This window comes from Ostrea edulis, chromosome 5, assembly GCF_947568905.1.
Source record: "Ostrea edulis chromosome 5, xbOstEdul1.1, whole genome shotgun sequence".
NCBI lineage: Eukaryota > Metazoa > Mollusca > Bivalvia > Ostreida > Ostreidae > Ostrea > Ostrea edulis.
The window spans coordinates 60,241,525-60,264,548 of NC_079168.1; the positions used below are offsets into that span (position 1 = coordinate 60,241,525).

General features: G+C 34.2%; 1 protein-coding gene and 1 long non-coding RNA gene across 3 annotated transcripts in view; both read left to right on the top strand.

Moving 5' to 3' along the window:
* Positions 1–23,024, top strand: part of LOC125652374 (uncharacterized) — a 71,995-nt gene that overhangs the window by 8,838 nt on the left and 40,133 nt on the right. Inside the window, exons 2-3 of one of the 2 annotated variants that reach the window (XM_048881542.2) lie at positions 9,350–9,517; positions 12,047–12,242. In XM_048881542.2, coding sequence (XP_048737499.2) covers positions 9,350–9,517; positions 12,047–12,242 — 364 coding nt within the window. The remainder of the gene's footprint in view (positions 1–9,349; positions 9,518–12,046; positions 12,243–23,024) is intronic. The other variant, XM_048881543.2, reaches the window with a different exon arrangement.
* LOC130054621 (uncharacterized) lies at positions 18,508–22,083 on the top strand. Its single transcript, XR_008802941.1, has 3 exons — positions 18,508–18,620; positions 19,092–21,919; positions 21,954–22,083. It is a non-coding gene; the product is annotated as an uncharacterized LOC130054621 (long non-coding RNA).

A 23,024-nucleotide genomic window follows, 5' to 3' on the forward strand; every position in this document is an offset into this window, starting at 1 on the left:
TAACAGCTAGTACCTCCATGCGTGCCTCACGCAACGGTGATTTAACAATTGAAGTTAACAGACGGTCGAGAGACTTTGCCAAGTGTCATGTTTCCATAGAATACTTTTTTTGGGTTAAAATTGCCAACTCCTATGGTGTTTTTAGACGGTGGCTATTTATAGCCATGCACTGTCTTATGCTATCGCTTCATCGGGCATTATTGTATATACACGGGGACCCTAGTTTTATATGGAGGTCATGATGCAGAATGATAGACATGAATGTCCAGTCTGTCAAATTTGTATGCACAGCCAAGGTTTCTGCTGCAGTTCTAACTGAAAACACTATGAAAAGGGCTGCAAAAAAGCAGTGAATGAGAGCCGAGAGGAAAAAAAGATGTGCACTTTTCTTAAAATAAAAAAATCATGTCCTGTAAAAAGTTTTAGCTGGAAGAGAGTTGGATCCCATTAGGATAAGTGGGATCTGTCCAGACTGTCTTCCTACCCATGTTCCATTAAGATTATGAAATTACATTCAGAAATGTATTAATAAACTTAAAATATGTTAATGATGTTGATACTTCGGTGATGATTTAATATTTTTGTGTCGCCTGCGTTACACGCAGTGGCGACATATAGGGATCACTATCCGTCGTTGTCGTCACAAAAAATTTCTGTCACAGTTTTCTCAAGAACCACATGGGGCAACTCCCTGATATTTGGCACAGAGCATCAGTGTGGCCAACTGTATTGTGTAAGACATTTTCGAATCTGTTGCTTATCAACTTCCTGTTTGCCGGGACTTAGAATATTTTACAGCAAAAAAATTTCTGTCACAGTTTTCTCAAGAACTACATGGGGCAACTCCCTGATATTTGGCACAGAGCATCAGTGTGGCCAACTGTATTGTGTAAGACATTTTCAAATCTGTCGCTTATCAACTTCCTGTTTGCCGGGACTTAGAATTTTTTGCTGAAGATTTTATTTTATTATTAACTGAAGGACAGTATTTATATGTACAAAAGGACAGTATTTGTAATTCCCATACTGAAGGACAGTATATGTGATTTCAGAACAGCACTAATTATGATTTTTCTTGAGAAACAGTAAATTGGATATATAAAAAGACTACAAGACTAAGCAGTAAACCCAACAGATAATTACTTATGGTTATTACCATTGTGTTGAAGAGCACAGTAACAGGTTGATACATATTTTCAAACATATGTTTTCATTCAGTCTACATTTAATAAATGTCTTAATTTCAAACAGATTCTCCCACAAATTCCATTGCATAATAATGTCTCATCTTTCAATTTCAATTAAGTTATCGTTAAAGAATGTTTAGTAATTCTCAAAACCTTTAAAAGGAGTATTAAACTGACAAAAACCATTTGAATAATTTACTTTTTCAACATTATACGTGATATATTACATATAGAATGAACTAGCAGGCGACACATGTCTTCCGGGGAAGACTTAATACTGCGTTTTTCAAAACCATCACATTATTTTCCTGTCAAACATATCCAATAGTAGTATTCCTATGATAACCAATCTAAATTTCTTTTGTTAAAATTGCCAACTCCTATGGTGTTTTAGACGGTGGCTATTTATTTATAGCCACTGTCTTGTGTTATCGCTTTAGCGGGCATTGTTTATATGGAGGTCATGATGCAGAGTGACAGACATTATATAGTGCACTTGAATGTCCAGTCTATCAAATTTGTATGCACATCCATGGTTTCTGCTGCAGTTCTAACTGAATGCACTATGAAAAAGGCCACAAATAAAGCAGTGAGCGCATCCGAGTTGTTGATGGCTGGTGAGAGCCGAGAGGAAAAAAAGATGTGCAGACTTTTTTTTAAAAATAAAAATTTATATCCTGTAAAAAGTTTTAGCTGGAAGAGAGTTGGATCCCATTAGGATAAGTGGGTTCTGCCCAGACTGTCTTCCTACCCTTGTTCCATTTAGATTGTGAAAGTACATTCAGAAATGAATTAATAAACTTAAAATATGTTAATGATGTTGATATTTTGGTGATGATTTAATATTTTTTTCAAAATCATCACATTATATTCCTGTCAAACATATCCAATAGTAGTATTGCTCCGACAACCAATCTAATGTAGAAACAATATATCTGGTACTTGTATAGCATAGGGGCATAAAGGAGTTGACTTTAATTTGTGTTTTATTGTAGAAACAATATATCTGGTACTTGTATAGCATAGTGGCATAAAGGAGTTAACTTTTGTGTTTCATGCTAGATATGTTTCATTGAAAAATATTGTTTCTTATAAAACATCTGGAAATAATCCTCAGCCAATAACAGGTGAAATGCTAAGATTGAAAGTTTACTTGCAATGCAATTTAAGCAAAATATTATATTGAAAGTATAAAATTTAATAGATCATTGAACTTGTTAGAGTTTACAATGTTTTCGGATACTTTGGAAAAAAAAAAAAAAAAAAAAAAAATCCTACCTACCTACCCTATTTTTTTCTGGAACGTTAGTGGAAACTCAACAATTTTTGTCGTTGGCCTAGGCGTATGCATCAGTTTTGAACAGGTTTTTCTAAAGTAATGATAACATATCTGTTCATTTTTTACAATGAAATTGAAAAGAAATTATTTATGAAATTAACTACTTAAAACTAATTTTTTTTAAAACTCATTAAATATGGAAAATCTGGTCATGATTGAAGTGCACTCACTTGTAAACAAAAATGGCTGCCAGCATTCCTTGACAATTCAAGTTCAAATTAAACTTTTGGACACTATTTTTGATACATAGAGTACAATATTATGTTTTTTGTCAGCATAAATAAAACCAAACATAGTAAAAACAATTGCTAAATTTCACACATTCTATATAATAACTGAATTCAAAAAGTGATGGCAATTATTTCAAAATATCTGAGAAGGACCCAGTAGTATTCCTATATGACAACCAATCTAAATGTAGAAACAATATATCTGGTACTTGTATAGCTAGTTATGAAACGATTGTCACCGATGATCAATTGCCGGTCGTTCAGAGACCTACGATGCTACTAATCGATTACAAAATAAAAGTCGCCGACATCGTTGACCAAACAAAATCCGGACGTCACTTTCAATGTAATTTGTTCAAATTTTATTTTCTGTATTTCAAACCTGATCAAAAATAAGCAAAGAAAATGGCAGGAGATATGAAGGACGGTAACAACAATGACATTCAACAGTCAAATAAAGGAGCCTATCTACGATACATTGAGATTATAGATAAATTCCATTACTTGATATATTGGAATTCTAATTTATTTACCAGTGAATAAATGAAACAAAGAAAAATTCAAATGTTGTTTCCATAAATTTAATGATTCTGTTACATCTAATTTGAGGTGAAAACACTTAAATGCCAATTCCGATTATAATCGATTATTAATCGATTACGTGTCCGATTATTGCCGATAATCGATTGTGGTTTTTGGTCCGATTGCCCATCACTATGTATAGCATAGTGGCATAAAGGAGTTAACTTTTGTGTTTTATTCTAGAAAAGATATGTTTCATTGAAAATATTGTTTCTTATAAAACATCTGGAAATAATCCTCAGCCAATAACAAGTGAAATGTTATGATTGAAAGTTTACTTACAATGCAATTTAAACAAAATTATATTTTGAAAGTATAAAATTCAATAGAACATTTAACTTGTTAGAGTTTACAATATACTAGGTTAATTTACAATACAGTGTGCGAAATTAACCATGGACCGATAGACAATGTCTATAGAAAATCGAGTCGGTTTATAACAATCAAAATAGCTATAGACCGACTTGTCTATAGGAATTCTGAGTTTAAAAAAAACTGGTTCCCCGCCGCTTATTAAACATATATGAGAAGTGGGACCAGTTTTTATGTAGTATGCTGATGTTTCTGTTCACCCCTTAGCTGTAATAAAATGTTCCACAATGTAATTACAAATCATTCGAATCAGATTATTCCATTTTCAACAGGGGGGGGGTGTCAATTTGATATTTACTTCAATGTACGCCATTTTCGTGCAAATTTGGAATATCCTTTTTGAACGGTTTTAAAAATATGTGGAAGGTGCACGCACTTGAATCAAACGGAAAGCGGTCTGTACAACAAGTTCCAGCAAGGCTAAAGTCGCAGAAAATCATGAGAAAATGAAACGTAGTAATTGTGACTTAGATGAAGAATCAAGCAGTGAAACTGAGTTGGAACAAAATGAAAAAGAAAACGAAATTTTAATTGAAAAGCTTGACATGCATGAAATTGAAGAATATAATTAAACTATGAAAAATTACCAAACCGAATTTTTGTTTATTATTTATTTTAAAATAACAATGAGTATTGCATGATAAATTTTGGTCTATAGGAATTTGTTGTGGTCTATAGGAAATAAAATGAGTGGACCAAAAGTCTATAGGACTTTAAAGTTAGTTTCACACACTGCAATATGACAAGTAGTTTTGTTTGTTTGGTGTTTATGAAATTTATTCAATACTGTACAATAAAACTGGTATATATTTACTGGCAAAAATCCTTTGTAGTTCTTTTTATCATAAACTCTTCATTGTCAATGGGATTTTGAAATTTATCATTGAAGTATTCAATTTTAGTAATATGCCAGACATTTTTGGTCACATGATATCGGATTATATTTAAATTAAGTGATCAAATTCTGTATTAGTGGCAAAACAGCAAATTAACAAAATACTCTTGACTTTTTCTGGAAAGCAAAATACTCATTGAATTGAAAATAAGGGGGTAAATCTTCTATCAATTGAGTTTTTGAAAATCTCATATTGTTATTTTCACTCCAGCACTGAAAGAAATGTCATGTAAAGATAAACCGCAATTATCTTGCAGGCCATTTTCTGCTGGTGTCTGTGTAGTGAAAATGCGAAATCTAAACACACTTGATTCAAATCTCTGTTGTATAAATATCCTCATGTTCTGCACATCACTTGGACGCCATATTTGTTGTTTTCAGTGTATGTAACAGAGTTCTTGAAATTTCTTTTGAAGTGTCAGACATTTGGTCTGACACTGTTAGAAATAGTGTCAGCCCAAACAAAATTTTGTCAGTCCAGATAAAAATGCATCGCTTTTGAGGTTTTCATATATTTTATTTAAAATCAACTACATGTGTAATTGTATATTCAATCTCCATCTCAGCTATAAGTTTATAAATTATCTTTTCATACCCTTTCTCATCTTCCTTACACTCTGAATGAATCTTCCTCACTTTCACTATCCGAGTGACTTTCTTGCTCTATTTCTCTCTCACCCTCCACTTCTCTCTCATCTTCCATTTTTTTCTCTATCCTGTATATTCCTCTCAAATTCTTTCTCATCTTCCTCTGCAATCGTTGTAACTACTTTTTCTCTCACTTAAGCCTGAGTGTAGTTGGTCTTTCGTCAGTTTCGACTTTTAGCAGATTGTGTCATCAAGCAGTAGGTAAAAACGCTGCAAACAAAAGCCATTGCCTCCCAGATTGCCAGGCGGAGATACAATCGGTTTCTCTTCTCCTCTCCTAGTACATGTAGTTCCTCACGTTTACGTTTCAATGTGTTGCCGGATTTAGCGTCAGTTTGAAAATTTGTGGGCCACATGGCCGCCATTTTTCCCGGTAAAAAATGGATTTCGATCCCGATCTTATATCGGCCATCAGGACCGACAATTAAGTAACTCGTGTCGGACATTTACTACTTTTATCGGATAATCCGACATTACCGACACTTTTCAAGAACTCTGATGTAAAATCAAAACCGAACCAAAATCTGAAATTTGTAATTGGTGGAATCGAATGGTATGATTTGCGGTGCACCAAAATTTTCCTTGCACCAGCCCAAAGTTTACTATTCTAAAGGATCCCAGTGATTTTTTTAGGCCCATTTTGGGTCCGAATATTGGCCCTTTCCCCTCCTTTGTCAATTTCCCCCCAATTTAGCTTGCATTTTCCCCAATAATAGAATTATGAAAGGAAAACGTATTTGAAAAAAAAATCAACATTCGATGTGAATATATGGACATAAGACTTGTATAACAATGAGTTATGGGAATGATGATTTGGATAGAATAGTTGAGCATTTTAGAAGGTTAAAGAAAATTAGATGACTAAAATAAAGATAATTATTATGTTTGATATGATTATAAAACTTATTTCGTATAACAATAAAATTGATTTTTTCCAATTTGACTGAAATGTCGACAATTTTTCCCAATTCGAAAGCCACAGAATGTGAAAAAATCACTGGATCCCATTTAACACAGAGGGGCTAAGCCAGTTTTGGGTCTGAACTCTGATACCATAAACTTAATATAGATAGGAGTCTAACTTTGACCCAGATAAAAAGTACTCAAATGCCTAAAAACATAAAAAAACTTAGGTGTGATACGCGTAATTTGCCTGTGAGTCTCTTTGAATAGATAGATTAATGTTTTAACCACTTAGGGGATTTATCAGCCTATTTTGGGAAACACCATTTTTTCATTATTGGGAAAATTTAATCGACAATTTGCTGAAATTGGGAAAAATATCAAAATTATATACAGTGAAATATCTGTATCTCGAATATGGTTTATCTCGAATACCCCGCTTGAGTCCAAGTCGACCGCCAGTCCCGGCCGTTTTCCCTATATGAATGATTTAAAAAAATTCTGATATTTCGAACACAGTAATCTCGAATACTCCGCATATGTCGAAGTATTTTCAAGGTCCCATACCCTAAATTCACCTGGTTTATCTCGAAGTGCACACCCGCGGCTACATCAATTATAATTAGTGACCGCTAATCCACGTTCGCCTTTTCCGAGCAGACCCAGGTCGCAATAAATAGTTCAACAGCTTGGGTGATTAGTGAAGCCATCCAACATTACGGCTAAAGTTCACCGCCAATTATGAACTAACACACCCAATTCCAGTGATGGTGTTTTGAATGACACATGCTCTATCATTAACACGTGGGTTAGATAAACGCACAAAATCGTCGAAGTACGCTTGAAGGTAATGCTCTTAATAACGATAACGCATTTAATAATACACGCTTCATCATTAAAACTAGTACAGAGAAAACACGAAAATTTATTTAATAAACATTTAAGGTAGGTCCCTAGTCCTGGACCTACTTGTGATTTCTCAAAAATTTGAGTTTAGATACTTAGATTGTTCATTTCAGGGTATGATAAAAACAAAAAAATGGGGGGTTGTCAGTATAATGAGTAAATTATGGTATTTTTATTACGTGTACTCCCATTTGTCAAACGGCAATATCAGAATTCATTGAAGAAGTCCTAGAATATGTCCATAAAATTTTGTTTGAGGTATGATGCTGCAATTTTTTTCCTCAAATATGAAATAAATATGTTTAACTAAATAATTAAAAGTGAAATTTTAACATAGTTTCATGTTTTTTAATAATGGTGGTACAAAATTGAACTCAATACAGGCCCTCGGCAGTCAAAAATACAGCACTGCAACACCACTAATATGACTATTTTAAAAATTTGACTTGTGATTTTTCATTCAAACTCACATATTATGTTCATATATGAATGCTTGTTAAAATACATTTAAAAAATCTGCCCTTTCTCAGCATAATATTTTCACAGCATCTCAATTTATATTTACATTTTTGGGCCAAAATAACCATTTTGAAGATGATTTTCACATAACAGAAGATAACAAATATATAACAAGATAACAAATATATAACAAATGCAGAATTGTTTTATTTAATTCCACAAGTGCATGATTGCATATCATGAATTTTTTTAATTTACAGATAATTTTAACATGTAATACCCCGGCCTGTATATCAATTAAACAAATATGTACCTCTGGTTTTATGTGTGAATTAGATGACAAAAAATGGAAAGAAGATTGGATCCATAGTCTACTTAAATATAAGTGATGGAGTGTTATTGTATTCATTTTACTAAATTAAAAAACATCCAGGTAAATGTAAAAACAGTATAAATCCACCCAATAATAATAGTACGTGAACCAATACTGGAGTTCGATCCGGACATGACGTCACGCTACTAGACCCCTACTTTAAAAGGTTTTTTTTTTTAAATCCGTCTTTTTTGTTTCTTACGTGATAGGTTCTTTCATTACAACGCAAAAATTACATCCCAGTCGAGCCTGGACATCAGTAAACTTAAAGAAAGCGTGCATACAGGCACGATCATCTTAATTTTGAAACGCATTGTGCATTCAATTGCATGTTTATATATATTAAAAAACCCCGAAATGTTTGTTTTTGAAATTCCACAATATTAATTTATCAACTTGAATTAAACTATTAGAAACAGCAACAGGGTTTTTGTTTATAATGCAAATCACATACTATGCATCAAATATCCTCCTTAAAAATATCCAAGATCGAATATGGATATCTCGAACCCCCGGATATCTCGAAGTTTTTTCGAGGTCCCTCGGACTTCGAGATTAGAGATATTTTACTGTATATACTTGTTTTCATATATATATTTCAGATTAAATTCAAACATAACCTTTAATTTTCACAGAAACACAACACAGTGTTAACATGGTCAGACCGCTTCCGCAAATTCTAATAATACTGTCCAAAGATATGTGTTTACAAGTCTATTAATGCATCATGTGCATGGAGTGCAAATAATATTCATTGAGGAAAAGCCTCTCTCTACAGAGGAGGTAGAGACATGAACAATGCAAAGAAATTTCAGGAAACAGAATGCACGATTTGCGATTAAAAAACAACACAATTTTTTCAAAATTTTATTTTTGGGAATTTTTACCCGCAAATTTGGAAAATTTGAGCCTATTTTCGATTGGGAATGGGTCTGAATATTGCCTCCTGAGAAGGTACTGATAAATCCCTGCACTTGCATGCAGAATTTCAAGACACAGGTTCTTAATATAACAGAGATATACGCCATTGTTCTTTTGATATCACATGTTTATTTTTACTTGGACATTTACTGGTCCAGGTCATCGGGTGGATTCTTGCCTATGACAGCAGCGAAATTCAGACTAGTGTTGAAGATTTCGGACTTGTCAATTAAAATTTCACATGAATTATATGCTACTTTCTCATACTTTAATAATAATTGGGGCAAAGAAATTGACAATCATGGCCTGCAGGGGTAGGTTTGGGGTCACAATAGGAACTAAGGACTTGCATGCAAATATATATGGAAAGTCTTCAGATATGGGCCAAGGTGACTCCAGTGAGCGATGTGGCCCATGGGCCTCTTGTATTTATAATGGATAGGGGTAAATCTGCGAAATGAGAAATTATTGAATTGTAAATTGATGAACATATTATGAATTTTTGCAATTCAGAATGTTTGTAATTTTTTTTAGACGAGATGAAGGTGTATATTGTCAATACATACCAACACCCATACCAGATCAACTGATCATATTTGGAGTGGGTGAATGGCCCAGTCAGGTTGGAGAGCTAGAAGTGGAAATTGCCCTGAGTTACAAAGATGAACACCTATGTCTAGGGATGTTAACAGAACAAACCCGGTGAGGATAATACAACTAAAGCCAATTAATTCTGCAGAAACTCTGTCGTAGCTGGAGGTTGGGTGCAATACGTGAATTATCTATGTCATCAGTATATACAACGGTTGTCACAAAAAGTTGTACGCAATGTTAGTTTTTGAATTATGCATCAAATCCAAAAGATTTTTTACATGAGAAAACTTACTTATTCTAAACAAAAGTGTAAAATTTGAAATACATAATGAAATAGATAAATGAGATGTTGCTATTAAAATAAAATGAGATCCATAAATATGCATTGTTGGTGCACGTACATAAATAAGTAGATATTTCTTTGTACATACCACTTAATTAGATGAAGGCAAATAGTTTCATATTGAATATATCGCATTCAAATTTATTTCAATGGAATCTGATGTTCGTGTTATATACTGGTTTTACGATCGCAGGACGCCATAAACGGCAGAGAAGGGATGTAAATTTTAAACATACCTATAATGAAATTTGAGTGATATGGCGATGTCCATGGCATTCTTGGAGCACGAGAAATCAAAATATTGTGTTGATTATGGTTTGACACACACACACACACCCCACTCCTGGAAATCAAATCAGATCACTGGAGGGCACTAGTGTTTAAATGGCACGAAAGATTTGTGGAGGGAATGACATCAGAACCGAAGATGGGAAGCTTTAAGGTGATAGGAGACGATTTTCAAAATAAAGTTTGTTTTGCACGAAAATGTGTTCTTCTTTAATTACTTAACAAATGTAAATAAGTCATTCACAAAAAATCTTAAATCAACAGATGTTACAGACCGTCAAATGTTGCTGTGGTGTGAAGTATCAAAATAGTAAGATGACTTATCCCCCTTGCTTGATGACGTCAAAAGAAACCAGCTTGACGCAAAAGTGTATTTGTTTATATAGTAGAATCTAACAACTGCAGATCTTAGCCCTCAAAATGTTCAATGTGCTTGCATTCGACTGTAATATAGCAAGTCAGGTATTTAAATACACTTTTGCCTAAGGCCACTGATAAAATATGTTGTGTTTCCGCTAACCCGACCGACCCTAAATTATAGCCCCAACCCTAGAATTTTTTTTCGGTATTTAAAAAAAAAAAAATCATCATTTTCCAGGAAAAAATGTATTCCCGGTCCTTGGTTTTCTTTTTAGTTCGACATTGAGATGAAGTCACCCAAACCCTTTAATGATGTATAAAATTGCATGGTATTGTGTCAAGTGTTTCAACAACATTGATATGTTTGTAACTAACAGCATGACATGATGGTTGACCTAGTGGTTAGTATCTCCATGCGTGCCTCACGCAACAGTGATTTAACAATTGCAGTTAACAGACAGTCGAGAGACTTTGCCAAGTGTCATCCTTCCATAGAAGACTTTCTTTTGTTAAAATTGTCAACTCCTATGGTGTTTTTAGACCGTGGCTATTTATAGCCATGTACTGTATTATGTTATCGCTTCATTAAATGTACGGAAACAACATTTGAATTCTTCTTTGTTTCATTTATTCACTGGTATATAAATCATAATTCCAATATATCAAGTAATGGAATTTATCTATAATCTCAATGTATCAAAGATATCAGAGATAGGCTCCTTTATTTGACTGTTGAATGTCATTGTTGTTACCGTCCTTCATATCTCCTCGCCATTCTCTTTGCTTATTTTTGATCGGGTTTGACATACAGAAAATAAAATTTGAACAAAGTTGAAGTGATTTCCGGATTTTATTTGGTCAACGATGTCGGCAACTTTTATTTTGTAATCGATTAGTAGCATCGTAGGTCTCTGAACGACCGACAATCGATCATCGGCGACAGTCGTTTCATCACTAACTAATATTCAATAAAAATGTTCAAACTTGAAATTTTCAAAGACTGCAATATTAAATATACTTAGAATAAAAATAAAATGCAGTCCTTCTAAAGGTCTTTAGATTATATTCACAAGACTTTAAGTCCTTTGAAATCTAAATCTCCATGAGACCAAATAGAAATTCATTGGATGAAACAAAGCTCAATGATGTGCTTTATTAAGATTCATAATCAGTGTTCACAACTGCAGTGCATTCATGAGGAAATGGCCATCATTACAATTTGTAAAGATATCAAAGGCAAAAATGATTTAAAAATGTAACTATTGGCATTTATAATCGTATCATGCTGCATTGTGCAGGGATTTTTTTGTAGAGGATGTGAAAATTTATTCTTAGTGTATGTGATACTTCAAGGTTTCAGGGATGGGATTTTTCCTCTTTTCAGAAGAAATCCTCTGATTTGCTCAATTTTCAAAAAAATGAAACACTCTGGATTTGATCTAAAGTGGCAGAAAATGATATTTTTCCAGGTAAGGTGAGGTGTTTTCCTCCCTTTTTGACCAGTTTTCCTCTCATTTCTGAGGAATTCAGTCACATCCCTGAGGTTTGAATCACCGTCAAATTTCATTCCATAGTTTTACTGTACGAAATACTGTCAAACCACACTGTTTATACAAATTTATAGATTAATTTGAATTTTTTAAAAGGGCTCTTTGCTGGGAAAAGAATCGTTGTGAGATTCCAAACATTATGTCTTCAGAAGCTGAACAAGGCATGGCAAAGATGTGTATAGAATTCATCACTTCAGAATCGACCAAAAACCTAGTGGATGGAGAAAAAACCCAAAGCAAATTTAAAAAGGAGAAATTGTCAGACAAGGAAAGAAATGAATCTACACCAAAGGTACAAAGTGGTGAACAATGAAAAATTCATAGTTTTAACGTAGTTCCACACTCGTGTGACGTCATAGGATTTTGCAAAGTCAATAATTTAATGATAGGAACATAAATTTGGTTGGAATCTTTTTCAATAGTTATTGTAAAAAATCTTGTTAGCCATAAAATATTTCAAAATTCTTAGTTATATTTGAATAGTCAATGATATGTTTCAAAATATTGAATCCAAGGACAATAACTCTGTTTTCATTAAATTATTTATCAAGTCCATAATGCGATATATTTCCTTTATTTTTGACAAACATTTTACCAAGGTGATAAGGAATCATTATTTGTGTCTTTTCATGAAATTACATACAATTTTAATCCCGAGTGATTTAAATAGCTCAGCTGTATGGTGCCAGACTTCAGTTTTTGATGGGGGTATACATAATCTGGAAGCTATAGATATGAAATTATTAAGGAAAGGTATGGATTTTTTCCCATGAATAACTATAACAGATGTAACTCTACTAATATAAACAGAAAAAATGATATGTAAACCATGCTATAAGGAAAATGCGTCCACATTTGTTTGTTTTTTAACATTTTGGGGAATAACGCTAATTCAATAATTTTCCACATATTATTCTAAACCTTGATGAACATATTGAAAATGACATTTGTTTTAGTTATTGACATGTTTCCCGATAAATAAATGCAATTCAAAAAATATTTTGTTGTTTTTATATTAAAATAACAACAAATAACTGTTTCCAATGAATTTCATAAAAATCTACATCGGGGTATATGACTTTAGTGGTGTATGTAATGAAAATTAATATGGAAACCCTTAAATGTTTTGCCTTTTTTCATTACTCTGAATGTTAATTTATTGATTCCAAACAAAAAAATGCTACCTAAACCCCAAAAATCCAGGACTAAGGACCTACCTTAACAACACTTGAGGACACTTGAAACGAAAAACAACAAGCATGGCTTGATATATACATACATATATTTTCATAAAATTCTTGAGGGAGGGGGCGAGTCTTGAATTTTCTATGATGTTCAAAAGTTGAAATATATATTACCTCTCCCTATATGAATCCTTCACGGCACCTGATTTAGAAATCATTGGAATAAATTTACATTGTGTATTCATTTTACTTGCAAAAACGAATTTAGTTTTCATAATTTTTGAAAAATGTTTGTAGCAAGCGTCATTAAACAATGATGAATTCTAATACGCAAGTTCCGAGTTACCCAAAAGTTATTTCCCTTTGTCGAACTCTTTCGCATTTTATGACGTATGGTGGGTACACAGTGTATATATTATATCGTAGACTGGCACTGTACATAACGATTACGTACGATTAATGTAATGAAAGCGTAGCTTTTGTTTATATCAATCACTGGTATGCATATTCTGGCCATATCAAGCATAATTTGTTTGAATAAGATCATCAGACTGGCTATTTAATCATTATTCGTTTCCTCTTCTACATGAGTGACCCTTTTATCAAAGAAAGATGGCAATTAACAATATTTGTTTGAGCCATTTTGTTATCCAATATTCATAAACTCACTAAAGTTGCCTTTCCTCTGAGATAGCAGACCTGTTTACTTGTACGTTTTCGCCGTATTTTTTACGGTAAAAGTTTAAAAAATATGTTTTACGGTGATTGGTCGCGAAAATACGTTCAAAAACAATAATCGGTAAAAAAAAAAATCGTTTCGTCAAAATTCAATCTAGAAAATTATTGACTTTTAAAGATCAAAGTCATCTAAGCGCTTTATGAAATAGAAACATACTAAAACATGTAAAAGATCGAGATTAATACAGCATGGTGACAAACCATGTCAAAACGGAAAGCAGCTGATGATCATGAACGTACGGCAAAGAAAAGTAGACTAGTGCTAATTGATCTGATGTTTAAAAATTAAAAGATATGAGGTAAGTGTCAGAGAAACCGTACTACATATGCATGAAAAATATTAGGGAAATTTACAAGTCGAGAGGTCTCAACAAGGTTTTCAGCATACTTTTAAAAAATTAAACTATAATACTTAGTATATTTTCATCTTTATAAACCTCTGAATCTGATTTCAGGAGCTCTCAGATAGCAGGAAATGGCATCTAGTTTTTCAAAATTTTCTGGGGGGGGGGGGGGGGGCATGCCTTCGCGGCACTCACCGGTGACTTTGTACTGACAGACTACCAAAAATACTGACAATCTTACTGACAGCTTTCATAAGGGGTAAACAGGTCTGAGATAGGATGGTCTCAGAAACTCTGGATATCATCTTTTAAGAAATAATACAACGATAGTAATTAGCAAATGTGCCCACTGTCATCATATTTTACGTCATAATTTACGGAAGAGTTCGATAAAGGGAAATAACTGTTGGGGAACTCGGAACTTCCGAATTGGGGCCTTGCCAGATGTTGTGTGCCCTATAGTAATCACAATTTTTACCTCCCCAAAGTCCGACTTATAGGCGAGTAGTGCAGAATCATGTTTGTTCAAATCATGACCCCTGGGGGTAGGGATGGGGCCACAATAGGGGGTCAAAGTTTTACCCTACAAATATATTGGAAAAATCTTTTAAAATCTTCTTCTCAAGAACCACTGGGCCAGAAAAGCTGAAATTTACATGAAAGTTTCCTGACATAGTACAGATTCAAGTTTGTTAAAATCATGGCCCCTGGGGGTAGGATGGGGCGACACTAGGATCAAATTTTTTCATACAAATGTACAGAGCTGCCAACCCTCACGATTTTGGCATAAGGCTTACGATTTTTGGACCGAAAATACGCCTTACGATTTTAATATATATCTTCCGATATTCGCCTATTTGACATTTCGAAAGTTTTAGAGCTGTCCGTCATTGGTTTTTACTTTTATAATAAACAAGCCATAGTCGTTACTACGTTTGTTTGCATAGTCTATATATATACAGAATCTTGATCATTTTAATGCTTTGAAATAAACAATATGACAGCTGCTACTAAACATAAGGCATGTGTTGTTGGAAATAACAACAATAATCCCCCAAAGAAGAGCCAGAAATTCAAAGAAAAATATGCAAGTACTCTGTAAACGTCTATTTGTTTCAAAGTCAGAAAGGGGGAGTTTCCCCTCTGAAAATACAGCAGGATATCCCAGGAAGTCCCGAGACAAAACCCCAGGATTTATCGGGATTGTCCTGAAAAGGCCTGCTTTTTTGAAACTGAGATTGACAAGGAATTAGAGGGACGGTATTGGTAGTGGGACATTTCAGGACTTTTAAGGATAATTTGAACACTTAAATTTGCCTTTTATAGTCCTGCAAAGTCTCACTTAATCCTGCAATCTGAAAGGGGAGAAAGTGGGATTATTCTGGACATGTCTTGGAAAGTCCCAGTAGACAGGACTGGGATTTTGCAGGATTTTATTGGATCTCCCTAAAAATCCTGCTTTTTGAGTTGATGCAGGACTCCTGGAAAGTCCCAATTTATCCTACTAACCTGTTTTGGTCTTACCCTACTGTGGAATAAAACTCGAGATCCAGGATATGTGGTATCTTTTCTGTAAAAGTGGCAATTAAGAATGAAATTATGAATCAAAATGATAATCTGATAATAAAATTTATTTAGCATACATATACATAAATTTCAGCAATACTTATATGAACTTCCAACGCAAGTACTTTGAAAAGTTCATTTAAATTATGGCTGGGGTGAGCTAAAAAGCACTATTTCTTACGTAAACAAATAATTAAACAAGAGGTCCATGGGCCACATCACTCACCTTAGTCATCTTGGTCCATATTTAAAGATTTCCCATATACTTGTATGTAAAACTTTTGTCCCTATAATGTGGCCAAAACCTACCCTTGGGGGCCACGATTCAGGGTTGTCACTAGAAAATATTGAAGACGAGTCCCGGTATCATGGTTTGTAAGCAGCTTGAGTCCCATGAAAATTTGATGAGTCCCATGAAAGTTGAATTAAAGAGTCATTTAGATTTTTCCTACACCTTTATTTATACCGAGTGAACACAAGCTGATGTCGTACCTCTGTTCACTTTCATCTTCAACAAATGGCAAAAATCAGTTAATTTTCGCCAAGCCCATGCATAACAGTGCAGTGATCACTTTGTACACATGAAATTAAAAGTAATCATTCACGACTCGGTCTCATACAACTAATTGCCCATTGCAAACAGAATTACTTCCCCGAATCCTCTATCATCGTTACAAACCTATTCAGTATTAAACAAAATTTTAATTAAATAATTATTGTGATAAAATAGATGCGTACTAATTTTGTTTGTAAAATGATGTAAAATCTACCAAAGTTTACAAACTACACTACTTTCGATTCCAATAAAAATGGCTACCGGAAGACAAACATTTATAATTAAATATAGATCCTGATTTGTAAAAAAAGAAAAAGAAAAAAGAAACATATATAAATAACTGCCTGTGAGTGGCAAAATGTTTTTTACTTTGTATCTAAATTTCAATATTATATTCTAATTTGCACCTAATTGACTGCACTAAACAAACAAGTCGGATTCCGGGGACACTGTGAACTCGGTGGTATCATCTCGGTTCACATTAGAGCGTAACGTTTTACCTAGATTTTTTCCTATGAGTTTTAATTAATACACAAATCAGGGCTTCTAAGTAAAGTTATGATTTTTACTCAGAGTCTGAGACACGTCTTCGGGACTCGCCATATCAGACAAACCCCAATGAAATTTCTGTGATCCTATTCTTGCGTTAGTGACAACCCTGTGATTTTTACAAACTTGAGTCTACACTATGTCGGGAAGCTTTCATGTAAATCTCAGCTTTTCTGGCCAAGTGTTTCTTGAGAAGACAATTTTCATAAAGATTTTCCCTGTATATTTGTAAGTAAAACTTTGATCCCCTATTCAGACCCAATCCAACCCCCTCCCGGGTCATTGGTTTTAACAAACTTGAATCTGTACTATGTCAGGAGTCTTTCATGTAAATTTCAGCTTCTCTGTCCAAGTGGTTCTTGAGAAGATTTTTGAATGACCCCACCATATTTTGCGATTATCTCCCCTTTGAAGGGGCATGGCCCTTCATTTGAACAAACTTGAAAGCCTTTCACCCAAGGGTGCTTTGTGTCACTTAGTTTGGTTGAAATTGACCCAGTGGTTCTGGAGAAGATGAAAATGTGAAAAGTTTTCGCCGACGACAGACAACGAACAAATTTTGATCAGAAAAGCTCACTTGAACCTTTGGCCCAGGTGAGCTAAAAAAAAATTTTTAAACAGGTATTATCAAATTGTCCCTGAAGTTGAATTTTGTTTATCTTGATGTCACGGGTAACCTGGTTCAAATATCTATTTCTTCGACTCGTGGGTGGGGGAAGGTGGCTCCAGACCTAAACAACTTGAGACGGTCTCTCAACTTGTTTCTAACTTCTTTGAGGGCCATCTCTGGATTTTTCTCTGGTACAGAGGCTTAAAAGATAGCATAATGAATTATTTGAGAGGTTGCATAACAGGTTTTGTAAATGAACATCATGCAAAATTTAAAATATCTATGTCTTGAACTTGTATATATGCACCTTCTGCATCGTCTTCCCTTTTATCTAAGCCATCTTTGGTCTCCCGGGCGTTTTCCTGTCACACTGCATGATGTCGGTTCATCCACTGAAAACAGTGCCTTATTAAAAGTCCCTTGATAATATTCTAAATTCATAACTATCTCTTCAAGTCTATGCTACAATGAAAGAGAACATGTACTAGATAAAAATATTGGAAACAGGATGATAATTTGTTAAGGTGTGACAATTCCACTAGACTACCAAAAAAGACGAATTATTATAAACCAAAAGTAAAAATACTAACCAGCAACACCGTGTATTTTGAACAACTAGGCCTATCCCCCAGTTTCTGAGTGTAAGGTGAATCCTATATTCCTATCTGGAATCCATTCCATGCTTGATTGCATACTGATTCTGTTGAATGTTCTCCATCCTTGCGAATATTTCACTGATTTCGTGCCCAGAAAGGAACATTGAAAAAAAAAGGCGCTTTGATCACTTGCGTGAACGTCAGGTCGTACACTGACTGATTCGTCCCCAGGTCAACACGTAACCAAAAGACGATCAGTAAAAAGTTATACAATCGACCAGTGGAAACCCAGTGTATAAGACTTCATATATATACATATGATATATTTTATACATGATATATCTTATATCGAATTAGAACGGGGAGAAGAAAAAAACACGACAAGCTTCGTACATTGTACAAGTTGACCGAAACGACATCACTGGAAGTTACAACTTTCAAAGAAGGCATTTATGATTTAAAGATTTGTGAATGGAAATCAATAACATCGGAATGAAAAAGGACTACGGGGTAACGGATGACACTCTGTAAGTACCATATGCTTATTTTGTTTACGTTTGTAAATGATTACATGCATTGGAAAAATACACGCTTGATCACTGGACCACTCGAAATTCCTCGATACAATCATTCTATTTACAGCTTAACATATCAAAACAAACTACTCTTTTTTTTTAACGTAAACCAATTGACTGGTTCGATCTAGATGGAAAGGGTATAATCACCAGAACATTGTATCATGGATATCCATCATTATGATTCTGTTTCGATCAGTTGACCTTGTTCTGTAATTATTACTGCTTCGTAAAATAACTACGGACAGTACGGTTACAAAATTTAGCATGGCAAGCTGATTGTATCCATCAGTGATAATTTATTGCTATTTGCACCTCAAAACATTGATGTGTCAAAGAAACTTTTCTAAATATAAAATTTTTAATCAGTGTCTTGAAAATTAAGTTTCTTAATTAATAATTTGTAATTAATTATTATTGCAGGAGATTGAGAACCCAAAAGGTACATGCTGTGCTAGAAAGATGTAAACATGCGAATTCCTAAATGTACTAAATATTAAAACATCAACTGCAATCTTCAGTGGTGACATCCAAAAGTTGATATGCCATTGGTACTTCAAGTGATACGACCGTGACATTGGAAAATCCTTTTAACTTATCATCACTTGAGCCTGAATTGCAATCCTTTTGATACAGACATTTTTTTAAGTTCAGTTTCGAACATTAATGCCGCTGTGTCATCTCTGGAAATGGAAAAGCCTACCACAGAATCTGATGAATTTTTGAACATTCTTTCACAAAAAGGGATCTTCTTTATTTTGAAGAAGGTAGCCCAGGAACTGGAAATCTGTTATCAAAATGATCTTAATAATACACTGGACAATATTCTAACCTTAAAAAAAACCATGACAAACCCGATTGAACTCCTGTGATGAAGCATCTCAAAACTCAAATTATGGTAGTCTTTCAAGTGACATTGAGGATTTCAATAGCGCATTTGACAGTGAAGTGATTTTTATTCAAGTTCAGATTGTTGTCATTATAAATTTATAAGAAGTGTTCTCATAGCCAACATTTTTCAAGTCTACTTTTGATGAAATATAGTCTTTTCTATTACAACTTATTATGACATGATTGTTGTTGTATACATAAATGTTCTTATCCACGAATCATTCACTGTTCTTACAGGGTTTTTTTTAGCCTGAACTATGTAGCAATGACATGTCAAGGTAATCCAGAAAATGTAAAATCTTTTCTTTGATATGACAAGGATTTAATTTTGTAACAATATCTAAAAGTCCTGTAACCCTCATTAAAGTCCTTTATAATCTGACTTCACTGGTTGTAAGATTTTGAGGGTAATTGCAAGACTTCTCTCTTTGCATACTTTTAATACGAAGTCCTGGAAAGCAATGTAAAGTCTTGCATTATCTTGAATGTATCAAGTATGAGATTTTTAGGGAATTTCTGGGACGATGTTTTCATTTTATAATAAAGTCCTGAAAAACACAAGAATGTCCTAGAAAAACCTGCTGCTATGAGAGTGGGACTTTGTAAGACATTTAGGTAATAAATATGTCCTAGAAATTCTTGCAAAGTCACTCTTGATGTAAGTGGGATATTCCAGGACAAATGCAGAAACATGAACTCCTGTATTATCCCACTGCATTAGGACATGGGAGAAGTGGGACTTCACAAGGAAGTCCCAGGACTTCCAGGGATATCCTTCAATTAAGCAAAAAAGTGGGATTTATTTTCAGAGGGGTTGTATGGTAAGCGTACAATTTGTTTGACAAACTTCAGCATCTCACGGTGGGGAAAATGACATTAAAACACTTGCCAGAATAACTGACACAGTAACTGTAAAATTATATAATATACTAATGTAACAATATTTTTTACACAAGTTTTAGAAAGTAAAATCAATAAAAGATGTATTTGACCTTCTGCAGTTGTAAAATGCATAACAATTAGTATGTCTAAATTCATTAAATTTGGATTTGAAGTACATGCCTAAAATTGCTCAGGTTACATATTTATTAATAAAAGATCTCCAGCGGCAGGGGGCCGCCTACGCCCCCTGACCCCCGCCTTACTATTTTCCATTTCATAATGTTGGCAGCTCTGAATGTATGGAAAAATCTTCTCAAGAACCACTGTGCCAGAAAAGCTGAAATTTACATGAAAGCTTTCTGACAGTGCAGATTCAAGTTTGTTCAAATCATGGCCCCAGGGTTCGATGGGGCCACAATAGGAGGTCAAAGTTTTATATAGAAATATATAGGGAAAATCTTCTCAAAAACTACGGGCCAGGAAAGTGGAAATTTACATGAAAGTTTCCTAACATAGTGCAGATGAAATTTGTTCAAATCATAGCCCCCGGGGATAGGATGGGGCCACAATAGGGGATCAAAGTTTTACATACAAATATATAGGGAAAATCTTTAAAAATCTTCTTCTCAAGGACCACTGAGCCAGAAAAGCTGAGATTTACATGAAAACTTCCTGACATAGTGCAGATTCAAGTTTGTTAAAATCTTGGCTCCCCGGGGTTGTATGTGGCCACAATAGGGATCGAAGTTTGGCAGGCGAATATATAGGAAAAATCTTTAAATATGAGCCAAGGTGACTCCGGTGAGAGATGTCGCCCATGTGCCTCTTGTTAATTTTTAAATCCCCATTGGACACTACGATTTGAAGTTTGAAGGAGTTGTCCTCATAAGTATTTCCATTGTCTACAGTAAACAAAGCTCTGAGCTGGAGATTTTGTCAGCCCGATAGGCAACGTAATTTCTGATGGTGAACTAAAATATGCATGATATTATTTTTGAAAGCGCTCGTTTGCGCAGTTGTTTAGTTAGGAAACCTATGTATCAAATTAAAGTGGAGTAAATACTGAATGTATCTGATATTGTAACATGTATGCAACCTCGCCGAAAAAAGTGTGAAAAAATCGGTTGACCTACTTTGTGCAGTCAACATGATGAATATTGCATCTGTAATAAAATGTTCATAATCATTTTGTTCTTCAGATTCTCAGGTGTTTTTATGCAGGCTGTCCAGCGGCCCTAAAATTCCTAATTTTTTTCAGTTTTGCTAAAATTCCTAAAAAAAAATGTAAAATTCAAGGGGAAATCCTAAAAAAGCCCTTATTTTTCATGTCAATTCCTACTTTTTTATAAGTCTTGAAAAATCAAAATGCATTCATACAAAATGTGTGTTATTAACGTAGATTGCAGTTCTTATTCAGATAATGCTGATGCAGTGAAAGGCAGTTGACCTGTGGATCCATGTGTCAAGCTTGTTTATTGGTTGTGACTTTGTAATAAAGAGTTGAGATTTTAGGTTATAGCCAATAATAGCTGAGACCATGGAACACTGGAATACGCCCTTCCTGTACTTGCATCTTATTTGTGTGTCATGTGAGTTTCTTTATTGTCAAATTTGACAAGGTAAATCCTTTTAAATAATTAAAACTTCCGCAATTTGGTTAAAAATTCCTAATTTTAACCCTAATTTTTTAAAATTTTACCCCTAAAATTTGCCCTTATTTTTTGTCCAAGGGTAACAATTTAATGCACCTTTGTTGTTTAGAAAAACAGCTGATAAATAAAGCGTGACTTTTATTATCTTTAATAATTTCGGCGTATTTCATGCGAACAAGTGTAAATTTCATTTCAAATAGGAGTATATAAAGATCAGTATTGTAAGGGCTGTTCCATTAAAACATATGAGGTACCCGGGGATGGCAATTAAAAAAAAATCTATGGGTGCTTGTCATTGGTAGAAAATTGCATATATGGTGGGTACCTACTGCCAGAAAACTGCATCTGTGGGTGGTTGTTTTGATAAAATCTTTATTTTTTACCGAAACTGAGAGGAAAACAACAAGAGAAGGGAAGGGTTGAAAGTAGAATGTGAAACAAACGCAGTTTTCTGTCTTCGTTTTATCTCGGTCGATGAGGTTCCGTAATCCGGTTATTGTTTCCAGTTTGACTCTAAAATTATAGCGACCGGAAATTAGGATTATCTCCCTTGTCCAAAATGGAAAACGAAACGTGCTCGTGGTCCATTGAAACGGTTTTTGATTTTTTCTAGCTGCAATAATGTAGCCCTGTCCAATTTTTTTTTAATTCTGACGTTATCGGGATGAGGCTACAATTCCATAGGATCTCCGTAATGTTGCAAAATAATTTTATGAATAAACCGATAATAAACTCTGCACTGTGTATTAGTCCCAAATGTTGTTTACAAATTACACCAAAAGGTTAAAGGAGTACCAACTTTGTGCTAGGGCATGTGTAATAAAGGTGTTTTTCATTAAATATAATGTACAGCATGCAAAATTCTTCGTCTGCTCCGCCATGCTTGTTATCCCGAAATCTCGTAGGTGGATCTAATGAAAAAGCTAAACAA